Below are 14,761 nucleotides of genomic sequence, written 5' to 3' on the forward strand. Positions count from 1 at the left end.
GGTTCCCTCCAGGTGCATACCAGGCTCTTAGGCTTGGTCTGGAACATAAGGGGTTAAACCCGCGTAAAAAAAACAGCGTGGGGTCCCCCCCAAGATCCAGACCAAGCTCTTATCCCAGGCACGCAGTCTGGCCAGACAGGAATGGGGGTGGGGACGAGCGAGCGCCCCCCCCCCTCCTGAGCCGTACCAGACCACATGCCCTCAACATGGGGGAGTGTGTGCTGTGGGGGAGGGGGGCACTGCCCCCCCACCCCAAAGCACTCTTGTCCCCATGTCGATAGGGACAAGAGCCTCTTCCCGACAACCCTGGCCGTTGGTTGTCGGGGTATGCGGGCGGAGGGCTTATCAGAATCTGAGAGGCCCCTTTAATAAAGGGGCCCCCAGATTCCGGCCCCCCACCCTATGTGAATGAGTATGGGGTACATTGTACCCCTACCCATTCACCTGGGGAAAAAAAAATGGAAAAAAATAATACACCACACACATTTAAAAATTAATTTATTAGTCAGCCGGGGGTCTTCTGCCGGGGCCCCCCACCACCAATTAGGCCCCGGGCTTCGCCATCTTCTGCCGGAACCCCCTTCACCAGTGAGGCTCCTGCCTTTGGGGGAGGGTCCCAGGCTTCGTCGGTTTCTGCGGAGGGGGTGCACTTGCACCCCACCCCCGTCTTCAGCGCCGTAATTCACCGGGACCCCCTTCACCAGTGAGGCTCCTGCCTTTGGGGGAGGGTCCCGGGCTTCGTCGGTTTCTGCGGAGGGGGTGCACTTGCACCCCACCCCCGTCTTCAGCGCCGTAATTCACGGGCTTCTACGGTGTTTTCCGCCGGGGGGCGACACCCGCGGGCTTCTGCGATGCCTTCCGCTTCTGCCTGTCTCCTCCGCGGAGCACAGGGCTTGTCTCCGCTGTCTTCTCCCTTCTCTTCCATTCGATGTTGACACGACGAGGTCCAGCGCTGGAATGCCGTCTGAGCAGCGGGCATGGACTTATATAGGGCAATGCCACCATGTGACCTCAACCCATGTGACATCACATTCCCATCATGCCCAGGGAATGTGATGTCACATGGGTTGAGGTCACATGGTGGCATTGCCCTATATAAGTCCATGCCCGCCGCTGACACGGCATGTCAGCGCAGAACCTCGTCGTGTCAACATCCTATGGAAGAGAAGGAAGAAGACAGCGCAGACAAGCCCTGTGCTCCCGGAGGAGACAGGCAGAAGAAGGAAGAGAGAAGAAAGAAGACGGAAGGAAGCCCTGGCTCCGCGGGGGAGCCAGGCAGAAGAGGGAGCAGAGAAGACAGAAGAGAAAAGACCGGGGAGTTGGCGCACCTCCGGCAGAAGACCAGGAAGACCGGAACCCTGGCGGAAGGCACCGGAAAGACCGGGGGATAGGCGCCATCCCCCGGCAGAAGTCGCCGAAGTCCGGATGCCCCCCCCTAATGTAAAAGAGCTTAAATGGGGTGGGGGCATCCGGCGGAAGGCTCCGGAGAGGACCGAGGGATGGCGCCCTCCCCCGGCAGAAATCACCGAAGCCCAGGGTCCCGGCAGAAGATCGGGAGAGAAGAAACCCCCCCTTGTAAGAGAGCTAAAGAAGAAAGGGGGGGCTCCGGAGCAGATTAATAAAATATTTTATTGTGTGGTGTTTTATTTTACTTTACACTTTCCCCCATGTGAATGGGTAGAGGTACGATGTACCCCATACTCATTCACATAGGGTGGGGGGCCAGTATCTGGGGGCCCCCTTATTAAAGGGAGCTCGCAGATTCCGATTAGCCCCGCCCGCATACCCCGACAACCAATGGCAAGGGTTGTCGGGAAGAGGCTCTTGTCCCTATTGACATGGGGACAAGAGTGCTGTGGGGTGGGGGGGCAGTGCTCCCCTCCCCCACAGCACACACTCCCCCATGTTGAGGGCATGCGGTCTGGTACGGCTCAGGAGGGGGGGGGCGCTCGCTCGTCCCCACCCCCATTCCTGTCCGGGCCAGACTGCGTGCTTGGGATGAGGGCTTGGTTTGGATCTGGGGGGGGGGACCCCCGCACCGAATCAGCGCGGTTTTAACCCCTCACGTTCCGGACCAAGCCTAAGAGCCTAATGTAGCCCTGAAGGGGGACCCGCGCCGATTTCAAGTTTGAAATTTGGCGCGGAGTTCCCCTTCATGGCTGAAAACAGCTCGGAGATTCCCGTGCGCCGCGTCACGCAGCGCATTCACGGGTACGCCGCTTGGTATTTACCAAGATTTTCACGGCGTACTGACAAGGCGCACGGGAAGCGCCGAAATTTCTCTCTGCGCATGCCCAGTATGCAAATGAACCTCCCGAAGTTCAGGCGCACTGTGCAAGCGTACAGGGATCTGTTTTCAAAAAACACTTTCCCTTTCAATTCGGCCCGCCAAACACATTCAAACACATGTCACTTCACTTCCCCTGCATCCCCCCATCTCCCCCCCTAATAAACTCCCGCCCGAATCCTCGATATTTACATTTCAATGTGCCGTGCGCCAGGTCTGTACTGGTGCACAATGCACCCTCTCCTGGGCGCACGGAGCACATTAGTAACTAGGGAAATACACTGCACTAGCAGCGTATTTCTTTAGTAAATGGCCAAACGGCTGCTACTCCTGCTTTTACTCCATGAGTCATGGAGTAAAGGCTTGGTAAATCAGCCCCAGTGTGTGTATGTATGTATGTTCCAGCATCACGTCCAAACGGCTAAAGATATTAACATGAAACTTGGCACACATGTTACTTATATGTCAGCAACAAACATAGGATAGGTGGTTTAACCCTTACCCACCCCCATTTGCCATGGTCGGGGTTTTTCTTTAAAGTCCCATTCAACTCTATGGGAAATACATGTTCCAGCATCACGTCCAAACGGCTAAAGATATTAACATGAAACTTGGCACACATGTTACTTATATGTCAGCAACAAACATAGAATAGGTGGTTTAACCCTTACCCACCCCCATTTGCCATGGTCGGGGTTTTCCTTTAAAGTCCCATTCAACTCTATGGGAAATACATGTTACTTCATAACTTCCAAACGACTGTAGATATTTCGATAACACTTGGTCACATGTTACTTATATGTCCACTTAAACTATCGGATAGTTAATTTATCCCTTAACTACCCCCATTTGTGAGGGTCGGGGTTTTTGTTTAAAGTCCCATGCAAATCAATGGGAAATGTATGTTCCCACATAACTTCTGTACGCCTGGAGATATTTCAATAATACCTGGTACACATATTACTTATATGCCAAATAAAAATATATGACAGTTAAATTAACCCTTACCTACACCCTTATATAAAAGATGGGTATATTTATATTACTATGATTTTCCTCCCCAAAAGGTTAAAGCGGTGGTTCCCCCTTAAAAACAACTTTTTTTTATTCCACTGCCCCCCCACATTACAATCGAATTAAGGCTCTTATTTTTTTTTTGCTGCTGTACATACCTTGATACAGCATCTTCACCCGTGCATCCGGGTTGCGAGTCCCGTGGGAGTGGGCGTTCCTCACATGCTGTTGATTGACGTTTTGCCCAAAAACGAGCTCTCCCCCCGTCGCGTAAGCCGCGTCACGATTGGCGAAAGGAGCCGAACGGCGATGCGCATGCGCAGTATAGCGCCGACTCGCCGTTCGGCTCCTTTCGCCAACCGTGACGCGGCTTACGCGACAGGGGAGAGCTCGTTTTTGGGAAAAACGTCAATCAACAGCATGTGAGGAACGCCCACTGCCGCGGGACTCGCAACCCGGATGCACGGGTGAAGATGCTGTATCAAGATATGTACAGCAGCAAAAAAAAAATATGTGTCTTAATTCGATTGTAATGTGGGGGGGCAGTGGAATAAAAAAAAGTTGTTTTTAAGGGGGAACCACCGCTTTAAGATAGGAAGACCGGGCAACGCCGGGTATTCAGCTAGTGCATTTATAAAAGCAAATTTACAAAAATTAAACCATTGTGTTGACTCTCTGGACAGTATATTAACTTAAAGCAGAGTTCGTTTTTTTTTTCTTTTTAAACATCCCTGTGTTGTTTCCAGTGAATCCTACATCAATATAACATGTCGGTCAAGTACATATTATATAACATGTCGGTTAAGTACATATTATATAACATGTCGGTTAAGTACATATTATATAACATGTCGGTTAAGTGCAAACCCAGCCTCCTAAGGAATTTAGGTGGACAGAGTAGCACAGTTATTCTGACAATACACACACTTTTCATTTGCAGCCCTGTTAGCACATTGGGTAGACCTGGGCTGTCTTTACAGTGTTTAAAACTTTTTTTCCCGCTGCACCTAGTCTTGCCCTCATGCAATGGAGTGAGGGATAACACTGTCGAGTTTTCTTTGAGCGCTAGCCAGATACAGATTTTGCCAACCTATGTGCAGCTTGCGTAGGGGAGCAACAAATAGAGGGGCAGCGTCGGTAAACACCAAGCTATGTAAGGACAAGATTGAAGCAAGCTTAAGGTACCTATTTGCTGTAAATTCATCCAAGTTCTTCCTGATGTGTCAAACCATTATTTGTGTTTAACAATAATGCATTTGGTGTTTAATCCTTTACATTAAAACCTTGGTTTGAGAGCATTTTGCAAAACAAGCAACATTTTTTAATACATTTTGCCTTAATATACAAGCGATGTCTTGATATACTATAATGCCGCGTACACACCATCACTTTATGTGATGAAAAAAAACGACACTTTCTGTGAAGTAAAAAATGACGTTTTTGAAACTTCAATTTTCAAAGACGAAGTTGCCTACACACCATCATTTTCTCACAATGATCTTGCAAAGTGAGGTTACGTTCCACCACGTTTTTCCATTGAAGCTTGCTTCATAAGTAGCTTCTGGGCATGCGTGGATGAAAAAACGTCTTAGAAAAGGACGTTTTTTGCTACACACGGTCAATTTCTGTGAAGTAAAAAGTGCACTTTTGAAAAACGACACATAAAATTGAAGCATGCTTCAATTTTTTTTGGTCGTTTTTTACAAGACATAAAACGACGTTTTCCCCCACACACAGTCAATTAAAGTGACGTTTTTAAAAACGTCATTTTTTTTCATCACATAAAGTGATGGTGTGTACGCGGCATAAGAGTAGCGTCATGTCACATCTGAGTATAAAATAGAAGAGAGGAGCCTCTTAGTGTAGAAATATGTTTACATTTAATGAAGTTACAACATTTAGAAAATCACATGGTTGATGATTAAAACAGGCACAGACATCTGGAGTAAAGCTTTCCACATAGACCATTCTCCTTACCGCCATTGATGTCATTGATGTCATCCCTTTCACGAGTGGTTCAAGCCTCATTTTCAGATTGCTCTACTGCAGGGTAGTCTTCCCAAGCAGGATTGCAGACTGACAGCGGTGAGAGCCGGCAGTCAGGAGGACGATCTATGGGGACAGCTTTACCCCGGATGCTTTCAGAATGACCCCCATTTTGCTCCTAGGAACCATAAATGTTGTATCTGACCTGATGCATATTTTTATCCATCATTATTTAGTACTCCAGCTTGACTGCACCAATTATTGTTGCCTTGATTCTTTAGATCACGCCAAATATTCCAGGCCCCTACCTTTTCTTCATCAACCGAGAAGCTGACACAAGTCCTACAATTGGAAATATTGTACTTAATGACACTTTGGACTACAAGTTGAGCACCCTTTATCAACTAAGTGTTCTAGCCAAGGTAAGATATTTTATGTTATGGGCATCTGTTTGCTTTTAATTTCTACTATTCATGTTGAAGTTGCTATATTATTATATATAGTGTTATGCCCCATACACATGAGTGGAATTTCCTCCAGCAAATGTCTGATGTGAGTTTTTTATCGGAAATTCCGACCGTGTGTATGCTCCATCAGACTTTTGCTGTCGGAATTTCCGTCAGCAAAAGTTTGAGAGCAGGTTCTCAATTTTTCAGACAGAAAAAATTCCTATCGGAAAATCCTTTCGTCTGTATGGAATTCCGAGGGGAAAAAAACATGTATGCTTGGAAACAATTTAATGCATGCTCGGAAGCATTGAGCTTCTTTTTTCCGCCTCGTCGTAGTGTTGTACGTCACCGCATTCTTAACGCTTGAAAGTTCCGAGAATTTTTGTGTGACTATGTGTATGCAAGCCAAGCTTGAGCGGAATTCCGTTGGAAAAACCATCCAACTTTTTTCCGACGGAAATTCCGCTTGTGTGTACAGGGCATTAGAGTTTTATACAATTTCAGCAACTTCTCAGCATGTGACTGACCATTGTTTGCGTACACACTACTCTATAGAATGAAGCCAAACAAGTTGTCTTAGGCCTCTTGCACATGGGAGTGAAAAAACGCCTTTTTATTTTTTTTACAGATTTTTAAATGAGATGCATTGTTGCACACAGCTGAGTAAGGATCCATAATACAGCGATGAGTACAGAGCAGTAAAACTAAAATAGAAAATTTTACATTCGAGTGTAGTAATTTACTCACGTTTGCGTGTTTACTTGTCTATAAGCATGTTTACACGTCTTCTCCTGATTGTTGACTTTGACACACATACACCTACCTCCTGGAGAGTGTTCTTGATCCGGCCAACTGTTGTGAAGGGTGTTTTCTTCATCAGGGAAAGAATTATTCGGTCATCCACCACAGTTGTTTTCCGTGGTCTTTCGGTGTTGCTGAGCTCACCGGTGCGTTTTTTCTTTTTAGGAATGTTCCAAACAGATGTTTTGGCCACACTTAGGCCCCTTTCACATGTGCGGACCGTATGTCTGCTTTTTCATCCATCTGTTTGCGGATGAAAAAGTGACAGCCGACGGCTCAGCAGGGATTTACGGAGCGATCCCCGCTGAGCTTACGGACACACGGAGGCGGATCATTACTGATCCGCCCCGTGTGAAAGGGCCCTAAATGTTTTTGCTATGTCTCTGATGGGTTTGTTTTGTTTTTTCAGCCTAATGATGGCTTGCTTCATTGATAGTGACATGTCTTTGGATCTCATATTGAGTGTTGACAGCAACAGATTCCAAATGCAAATAGCACACTTGAAATGAACTCTGGACCTTTTATCTGCTCCTTGTAAATGGCATAATGAGGGAATAACACAAACCTGGCCATGGAACAGCTGAGCAGCCAATTGTCCCATTACTTTTGGTCCCTTAAAAAGTGGGAGGCACCTATACAAACTGTTGCAATTTCTACATCGTTTACCTGATTTGGATGTAAATACTCTCAAATTAAAGCTGGAAGTCTGCTGTTAAAGCACATCTTGTTCATTTCATTTATAATCCATTGTGGTGGTGCATAGAGCCAAAAAGATTAGGATTGTGTCGATGTCCCAATATTTATGGACCTGATTGTATCTTTTAAGAAATGTGTAAGGGTGTAATTTTTCCCAATGACCACAAATGTAAGGAGCTTTTTTTCCACTGATCATCACACTAATGTTGTAGAGTTGTAGATATAATAACTTTGGCAGAGATTCTCTGAGGCCTCGTACACACGACAGAGTTTCTCGGCAGAATTCACAGAGAAACTCGGTCAAAACCCGGATTCTGCCGAGAAACTCTGTCGTCTGTACACTTTTGGCTCGATGGAGCCACCGAGGAGCTCGTCGAGAAAATAGAGAACATGTTCTCTATTTTCTCATTGTTCTATGGGAGAAGGCGGCCCGCCGAGCTCCTCGGCGGCTTCATCCCAGAACTCGACGAGGAACTCGACGTGCTTGGCACGTCGAGTTCCTCGGCCGTGTGTACGGGGCCTGAGACCTCGTACTCACGACCGTTTTCCTCGACAGAATCCATCAAGAAACTTGGTGGCAGAGCTTTTTGGCAGAGGAAAACGGTCGTGTGTATGTTTTTCGTCGAGAAAACTGACGTGGAACTCGACGAGAAAAAAAGACAACATGCTCTCTTTTTCCTCGTCGGGAGTCTCAATTTCCTCGTCGTGTTCCTCGTCGGGCTGGTTTACAACGAGAAACACGTCCGTGTGTATGCTTAGAAACCCGCGCATGCTCAGAAAAAAGTATGAGATGGGAGCATGCCTTCGGTAAAAGTAGCGTTTGTAATGGAGATAGCACATTCGTCACGCTGTAACAGTCTGAAAAGCGCAAATCATCTCTCACCAAACCCTTACTTAACACGCAGTAACATGAGATTAGCAAAAGCAGCCCCAAGGGTTGTGCCAGTGGAATCGAACTTCCCCTGCCGTCGTACGTGTTGTACGTCACCGCGTTTGAGAACAACGAGATTTTGTCTTGACAGTGTGTACGCAAAGAAAGCTTGTCAAGATTCTCGACAAGCCTAACAAGGATCTCGTCGAGGAAAACGATGTTTTATTTGCGACGAGTTCCTCGGTCGTGTGTACGAGGCCTCAGACTCGAAAGTTATTTCAAGGGTTGAGAAAGGCTGCTCTATCTAAAATAAAATGACGTACCTTTTAACAACAAAGCAAGGTACATCATTGTTTAAAGTGTATACATGTATGGCAAAATCTAAAAAAAACATTCATTTTATTCATCAATTTAAATTTTGAATTATTCATGTGACTGTGTTTTTTTCAGCTCATAAATATTTTCAAAATATACATGTGGCTATCACACTGAGAAAACTGGAGACCCGTGCTCTTTTTTTTTTAGAGAGGGTTTACTTCCTCTTTAAGCCTAGTACACTCTGACAAATGTTGGGCAACATTGGCCAGATCTAATTAAAAACCGTCCGACATTCGGACCATGTGTATGACAGAAGCCGGCCAAGCAAGCTGGTAAAATCAGCGGCCAATGGTGGAGAGCACTGACTGTAGTGTTCTGGTGGGGGGGGCGTCCCCCTGTCAAAACACAATAGAACAGCAGTGGAAATTGCTGCACTAACGTCTGATCGTTAGTACAACGGCTCCAACCTTAGCTGTCATTTTTTTATCATTTAACCTGGGTTGACGAAAAAAACAAACTAGTGGTGTGTACCTGGCTTTAGGCAGCGCTGACAACACTGCTATGGATTTCAGTGCAGAAATAGCAACATTGTCAGCTCACTATAGGAAGTTAGGAGCTGTCTGCATTTGAGGAGGGGTAATGCCATTGTATCAGGCAGACTTTTTGTTACATGTTCTGGGGGTTAGCTCAATAGGGATCACCTTCCCTGGGAAAAAAGGCAGTCCAACGGCAGGTCTTTTTTTTTAAGTCTGGCTTGTAGCCAGTTTTATATAAAAGGTTGCATAGAAAACATAACAGAAAATAAATCCTTGCCATGCAGGCACTAAGGCCCCTTTCACACGGGGCAGTGGAGGTGCGGTGACTCCATAGCAGCGCGATTTTTAGTGCCGCTATACCTTCGTATTTACCGCGATATTCAGCCGCTAGCGGTGCGGTTTTAACCCCCGCTAGCGGCCGAAAAAGGGTTAATACCGCCCACAATGCGCCTCTGTAGACGCATTGCAGGCGGTATTACCGCAGTTTCCCACTGATTTCAATGGGAAGGAGCGGTATAGGAGCGGTGAACACCCCGCTCCTATACCGCTCCAAAGATGCGGCTAGCAGGACTTTTGGAGCGGTCCTGCTAGCACACCGCTTCAGTGTGAAAGCCTTCGGGCTTTCACAATGAAGCCTGCAGGGCACGATTTTTTCAGGCGGTATAGCAGCGCTATTTTTAGCGCTGAACCACCTGTAAAACGTGTCAGTGTAAAAGGAGTCTTACTAAACATTGCAGGTTCCTACCTCACAGATAAAGGGCTTCTCCCAGTCACTCACAAAAACAAACATTATGCAAATCTTTTCCTTTCACTACAAAGCTGCCAAACAGCCCCTTCCCAAAACGATGTGAGCAATATGTGTCCGCAAAAATCCCCTCCCTTAACCCCAAAGAATTTGCAGCACTAATCTTCGCACTTATCCCCTAAGGATAGATTCCCCTTGTAAGCCCAAATTCTCCCCAAACAACAATGTCCCCTCTTCCAGTACAAACTCAAATCCTCTCCTGCCCCAAATACTCCCTCCCAACACAAATCCTCTACCTCTCAAATGTCTACTCTGAGCATACCCCCCCCCCTCCAAAACCCCCTCTCCCAGCAAAAATGTCCCCCAAATCCCCTCTCCTAGCACCAATCATCTCCCCCCAACACCTCTAATCCCCGCCGCCCCAGGGCAGCCCTGCTTCTGCCCACCCCTTGTCCCAGCCCTGCCCAACCAGCACCTCTAAGGTGGCCTGCTTTCTAGGTATGGCCAGAAAGCTGTGATAGGAGGGAGTGAACAACAGAGAACTTGCACCACCTAACTAACCTATCTCACCTATCTCACCTAACACAGGTTTTGTTAGGTGAGATAGCAAGAGGAATGGCATGTGTCACTTAAAAGTATAACTAAAAGCAAAACTTTTTTTTTTTTTAGTTTAGCTTTATCCCAAACTTTATGAGTCACTATCCTGTATCACATACCTCACAACTTTTTGAGATGGAAACGAAGGACACATATTATCAAAAGTATGTAGGCATAGGGCACACCCCCTGCCACACCCACTTAAAGGAGAATTATACAGAAAAAATAATATTAATTAAACCCACAAGTGCTTTTTTTTACCACTACTATTTCTTTAAACTGTCTTTTTACAAGTGCAGCACTTTAGAAATTTGATCAAAGGTTTAGCACTGTGAAACACTTTTTGATAGATAAAAAGTGCGGTAAATATATACAACTATATTGATTAGATCAACATGGAGAACACATTTCAGAGGAAAGAGGGACAGAGGGACTTTGTTCCAAATCAGGAACAGTCCCTCCAAATCAGGGACAGTTGGGAGCTACATGTATCATGCTGGTAATTTGTCTCCTAGTCAGTGACATCCCTGGTGTTGGCATCTCTAAAATTAATTGAAGAAAGGCATTTCCAAAATGTTAAAACCTTACATGTTCGTTATAAGATGGAATGCATGTAAATCATTTTGGTTAATTTATTTGTAGTTTTACATTTTATTTGTAACTTCTAAATTGATTGTTATTACAGTGCTAAAATAATATTTGTATTGAAACTTACAGGACCGAGGTGGGACACTCAATGGTTCATTTATTCATCAAAACTCCACAGCTTATGTATCTGTAAATGTTAACGATGTACCAGATTTGGACCCAGAGTTTATTGGAGCTCCTTATGTGGCTTCTGTTTATGAACATACCACACTAGTAAGTAATTTGATATTATTATAAGCAATCTACAAAGTCGAAAGAACCCCAACGTGTTTGGGCAAAGCAGTGTCCCTGGAAACACTGCTTCAACAAGGGTATTCCACAACTGTAACATTAACTCAGTCATCTTTAAAGCATCAGTATGCGTATTGACCTTTCCTGAAGTCTATAAAGTGCATATATTGTAATTAGATTCACTAAAATCTCAGGTAATCTTTAACATGTTAATATAATTTCAAAGGTAATAATTTTCAATCTTTAAAATCTGTAGCTTTCAATAAAATAATATCAGGTAGTCCTTGCATGAAAGTCATTGTTCAGGCGCATCCTGTAATGGGGGGGGGGGGGGGGCAACATTTTATTCCCGTCTCCCAAATCCTCTCCTGTGTTGTCACCCTGTTACTTATACCCATTTTATTTGCTTTGATTGGAGAATTTAATGTTCTCCATAGTTAGCTCACTTTTTGGCTAATTCCTGCTGAATGAGCTACAAATTCTAAAATTTGGTGGTCATGCAAGCACAGCCCAGCTAAGAATTGACTGAGCCTGATGGAAATATGTTGGGCGAACTGTGATTGCATTCTATCAGATGCAGTGACTGTTTGGCAGCACTGGCAGCTGTGGGTGCTGCAGCTGCATGAATACTACAGCTGGGCTACAAAACTGCAATTTGAGCTGTCTATGGGAATCTAAAATGGCAATGCTGTCTATCATTGTACAGACATTTTCTACTGTTTTACAAACCAAAAATATCAACTGCTGCCATCTATAACTCACTTTTATGGTAAGGTGAACTAAGCAAGAAATCCAAGTTCCTAGGACACATATCAGCTAGCCAGAAAAACATTACACTGTCTTAACAATTTGCATTAAAAACAAAGGTTTTCGTTATTAACATTTACAAAAATATATGGAACCACACTGTCTGTCTCGTCAAGGCCCCGATGTATAGTGTGTTCCTAACTCTAATCGATGGGAGCATCCATGTTGGAGCATATATAGCAGTGGATAAATTAAGGGCTGGTATGTCAGGAGGGAGGGTGGCCTCCATTAAAGACACATAGACACACCAGAAGCCCAACACTGCAAAATGGCAACTGTACAATTTGTCCCCGTACCAAATGTTCTGCTGTTGTCACTTGTCAGTAGAAGGAAGCCTGCATTGAGCAATGACATGTACAAGACAAATAAACTGTTTACTTTGCAAGGGAATTTTTTTCAGATTTTAGTGAATAAGGTGAAGCTCTATTGACTTTTCTTGTTCAATAATGTGCAAGCAAAAATACTGTTTTTTAATTCCTTGCCCGTGATTGATCATTCCCTTACAAAGTGACCAGCCTACTTGCCTTTAGTAGACCAACCCTAAAGTGCCTTAAAGAGGCAACTTCCTTCAAAGAAGAGCAGGTGCATTTTATTTACCTACATTCTGCCTCAGACTAGGTTCACATATGTACATGCTCATTTCCATCTACTTCAGTGGGCTGCTGTACCTGTGAGAAACACGGGGAAGACAGTCCTTGACCCTTTTTAAAAATGCGACACATAGAATCACATGGTGATGTGGCACTGAGCGCAGGTGCCGTTGGGGTGCTATTAAGAATTAATGGCACCCCGGGCCTCTGATAAAGAGCAGCCCTTTTCTGTGTGAGTGGGGAACACACAAGATTATGCACACGTTTGCGATCCGCATATATGTGAACCTAGGCTTATACCACCTGCAACATGAGGTACAATAGTGCTGTGAATGTAAGTCGTTATTACCAATGGTGTGCACCTCTAAATTCAAAGTGCTCAAAGTGATTCAATTAAATCAATAACAAAACTAATTTATAAATATAAATCACAGAATGAATAAAGTGCAACGTATATATATATATATATATCTCCATTAAAGTCCATGTGTTACAAGCAGCTCCGGGTCTTTTGGTGTTGCTGAGCTCACCGGTGCGATCTTTCTTTTTAAGGATGTTCCAAACAGTTGATTTGGCCACACCTAATATTTTTGCTATATCTCTGATGGGTTTGTTTTGTTTTTTCAGCCTAATGATGGCTTGCTTCACTGATAGTGACAGCTCTTTGGATCTCATATTGAGAGTTGACAGTGACAGATTTCAAATGCAAATAGCACACTTGAAATTAACTCTGAACCTTTTATCTGCTCCTTGTAAATGGGATAATGAAGGAATAACACACACCTGGCCATGTAACAGCTGAGCAGCCAATTGTCTCCATTAAAGCCAATTGTCTCCATTAAAGTCCATGTGTTACAAGCAGCTCCTGATGACGTCAGAGTGATGAAACGCGTTGGGAAGGGCTTGTTGGCATTACTTCCATCTGCTTGGTTTTGGGCTGTATAACACAAATAGTTAGTTGATATGCGCATGTAGCTTGTGTGATGCAAACCTCTTAATGTAATTAGTATACTGCTTGTTTTTAAACCATTTTAATAAACAAAATAATACTATGGAATGCAATCTGTACATGCACATGAAGCATGTAGCACTTTATTAATTTTGTGATTTATATTTATGAATTTGTTTTAGTTATTTGATTGAATCACTTTAAGCACTTTGAAATTAGCGCAGCACACCATTAGTAATAGTTATTAGATTAACTCTTCACAGGGAATTCCTAGTGCAGGCAGCTTTAAAGCACATACCATAGCACAGGAAAAAGTATGTTTTTTGTAACATGTGGCACAGTAAAATCCAATGCTTTATATCATACATACAGTAAAGAAACATTTTATTTTATACTTTTAGTGCAATTAAATGATCACCTGTTCTTACGTTTAAATTAAACATCTTCTTTTCCTGCCTCATAATAAAACCCTGTCTCATTGATATGTATTTTCTAGGATGAATTTGTTCTTAAAGTGTCAGCCATTGATGCAGACAGAGGAATTAATGATAACATCCTATATTCCATCAATAGTAAGTATGCCAACTCCTGAGAGGGAGTATTAGAGGTGTAAACAGGATATAGAATTTTCATTTGGATTTTGTTTGTCTTCAGGTTCCACAGTGAGTGATCTCTTCACCATAGAAAAGTTGACTGGAGAAATCCGTGTAAGTGGTGACATAGACAGAGAGGAATTATTGGATAATGATGAGCAAGTTATACTGACTGTGATGGTAAGTATCACATTTGAATTCATCTGAAACTACAGTTGTGTAAAGCAACATATAAATATGGGAATACATGTCCAAATACATCACTATTATAAGAGAATTAACCATTAAACACAGTCTTTAAAACTAAAAGTTAATACTGTATATAACATGAGCAAAATGGAAAGGGAGAATTAAAGGAGCCCAATTTGGAAAATTGTCAAATCATTAAAGGCTAACTCCATCTTTTTCAACATGTTACAGTACATGAACAAAATGAGGGAGTATAGCCTCATATAAAAATAAATAGTAAAATTAAAAACGTACCATAATCCCAGTTACAGTAGAAAAAGGGGGAGAGTGGGAGCAAGGGAATAGTAGCTGAAGCTAAACCCACTCAGTTGGTTTTAGGGAACTATCTCTGTACTGATAGAATACAATAAACATAATAGTATAAAAGATTTATTTAAATATAAAATTGCAAAAC

At 43.8% G+C, this 14,761-nt stretch overlaps 1 protein-coding gene across 1 annotated transcript in view; it reads left to right on the forward strand.

Annotated features, from left to right (window-relative positions):
• CDHR2 (cadherin related family member 2) overlaps positions 1-14,761 on the forward strand; it is a 161,121-nt gene that overhangs the window by 45,756 nt on the left and 100,604 nt on the right. Inside the window, exons 7-10 of the mRNA XM_040341609.1 lie at positions 5,569-5,709; positions 11,018-11,161; positions 14,022-14,097; positions 14,180-14,298. Coding sequence (XP_040197543.1) covers positions 5,569-5,709; positions 11,018-11,161; positions 14,022-14,097; positions 14,180-14,298 — 480 coding nt within the window. The remainder of the gene's footprint in view (positions 1-5,568; positions 5,710-11,017; positions 11,162-14,021; positions 14,098-14,179; positions 14,299-14,761) is intronic.

Source organism: Rana temporaria, chromosome 3, assembly GCF_905171775.1.
Source record: "Rana temporaria chromosome 3, aRanTem1.1, whole genome shotgun sequence".
NCBI classification, from domain to species: domain Eukaryota; kingdom Metazoa; phylum Chordata; class Amphibia; order Anura; family Ranidae; genus Rana; species Rana temporaria.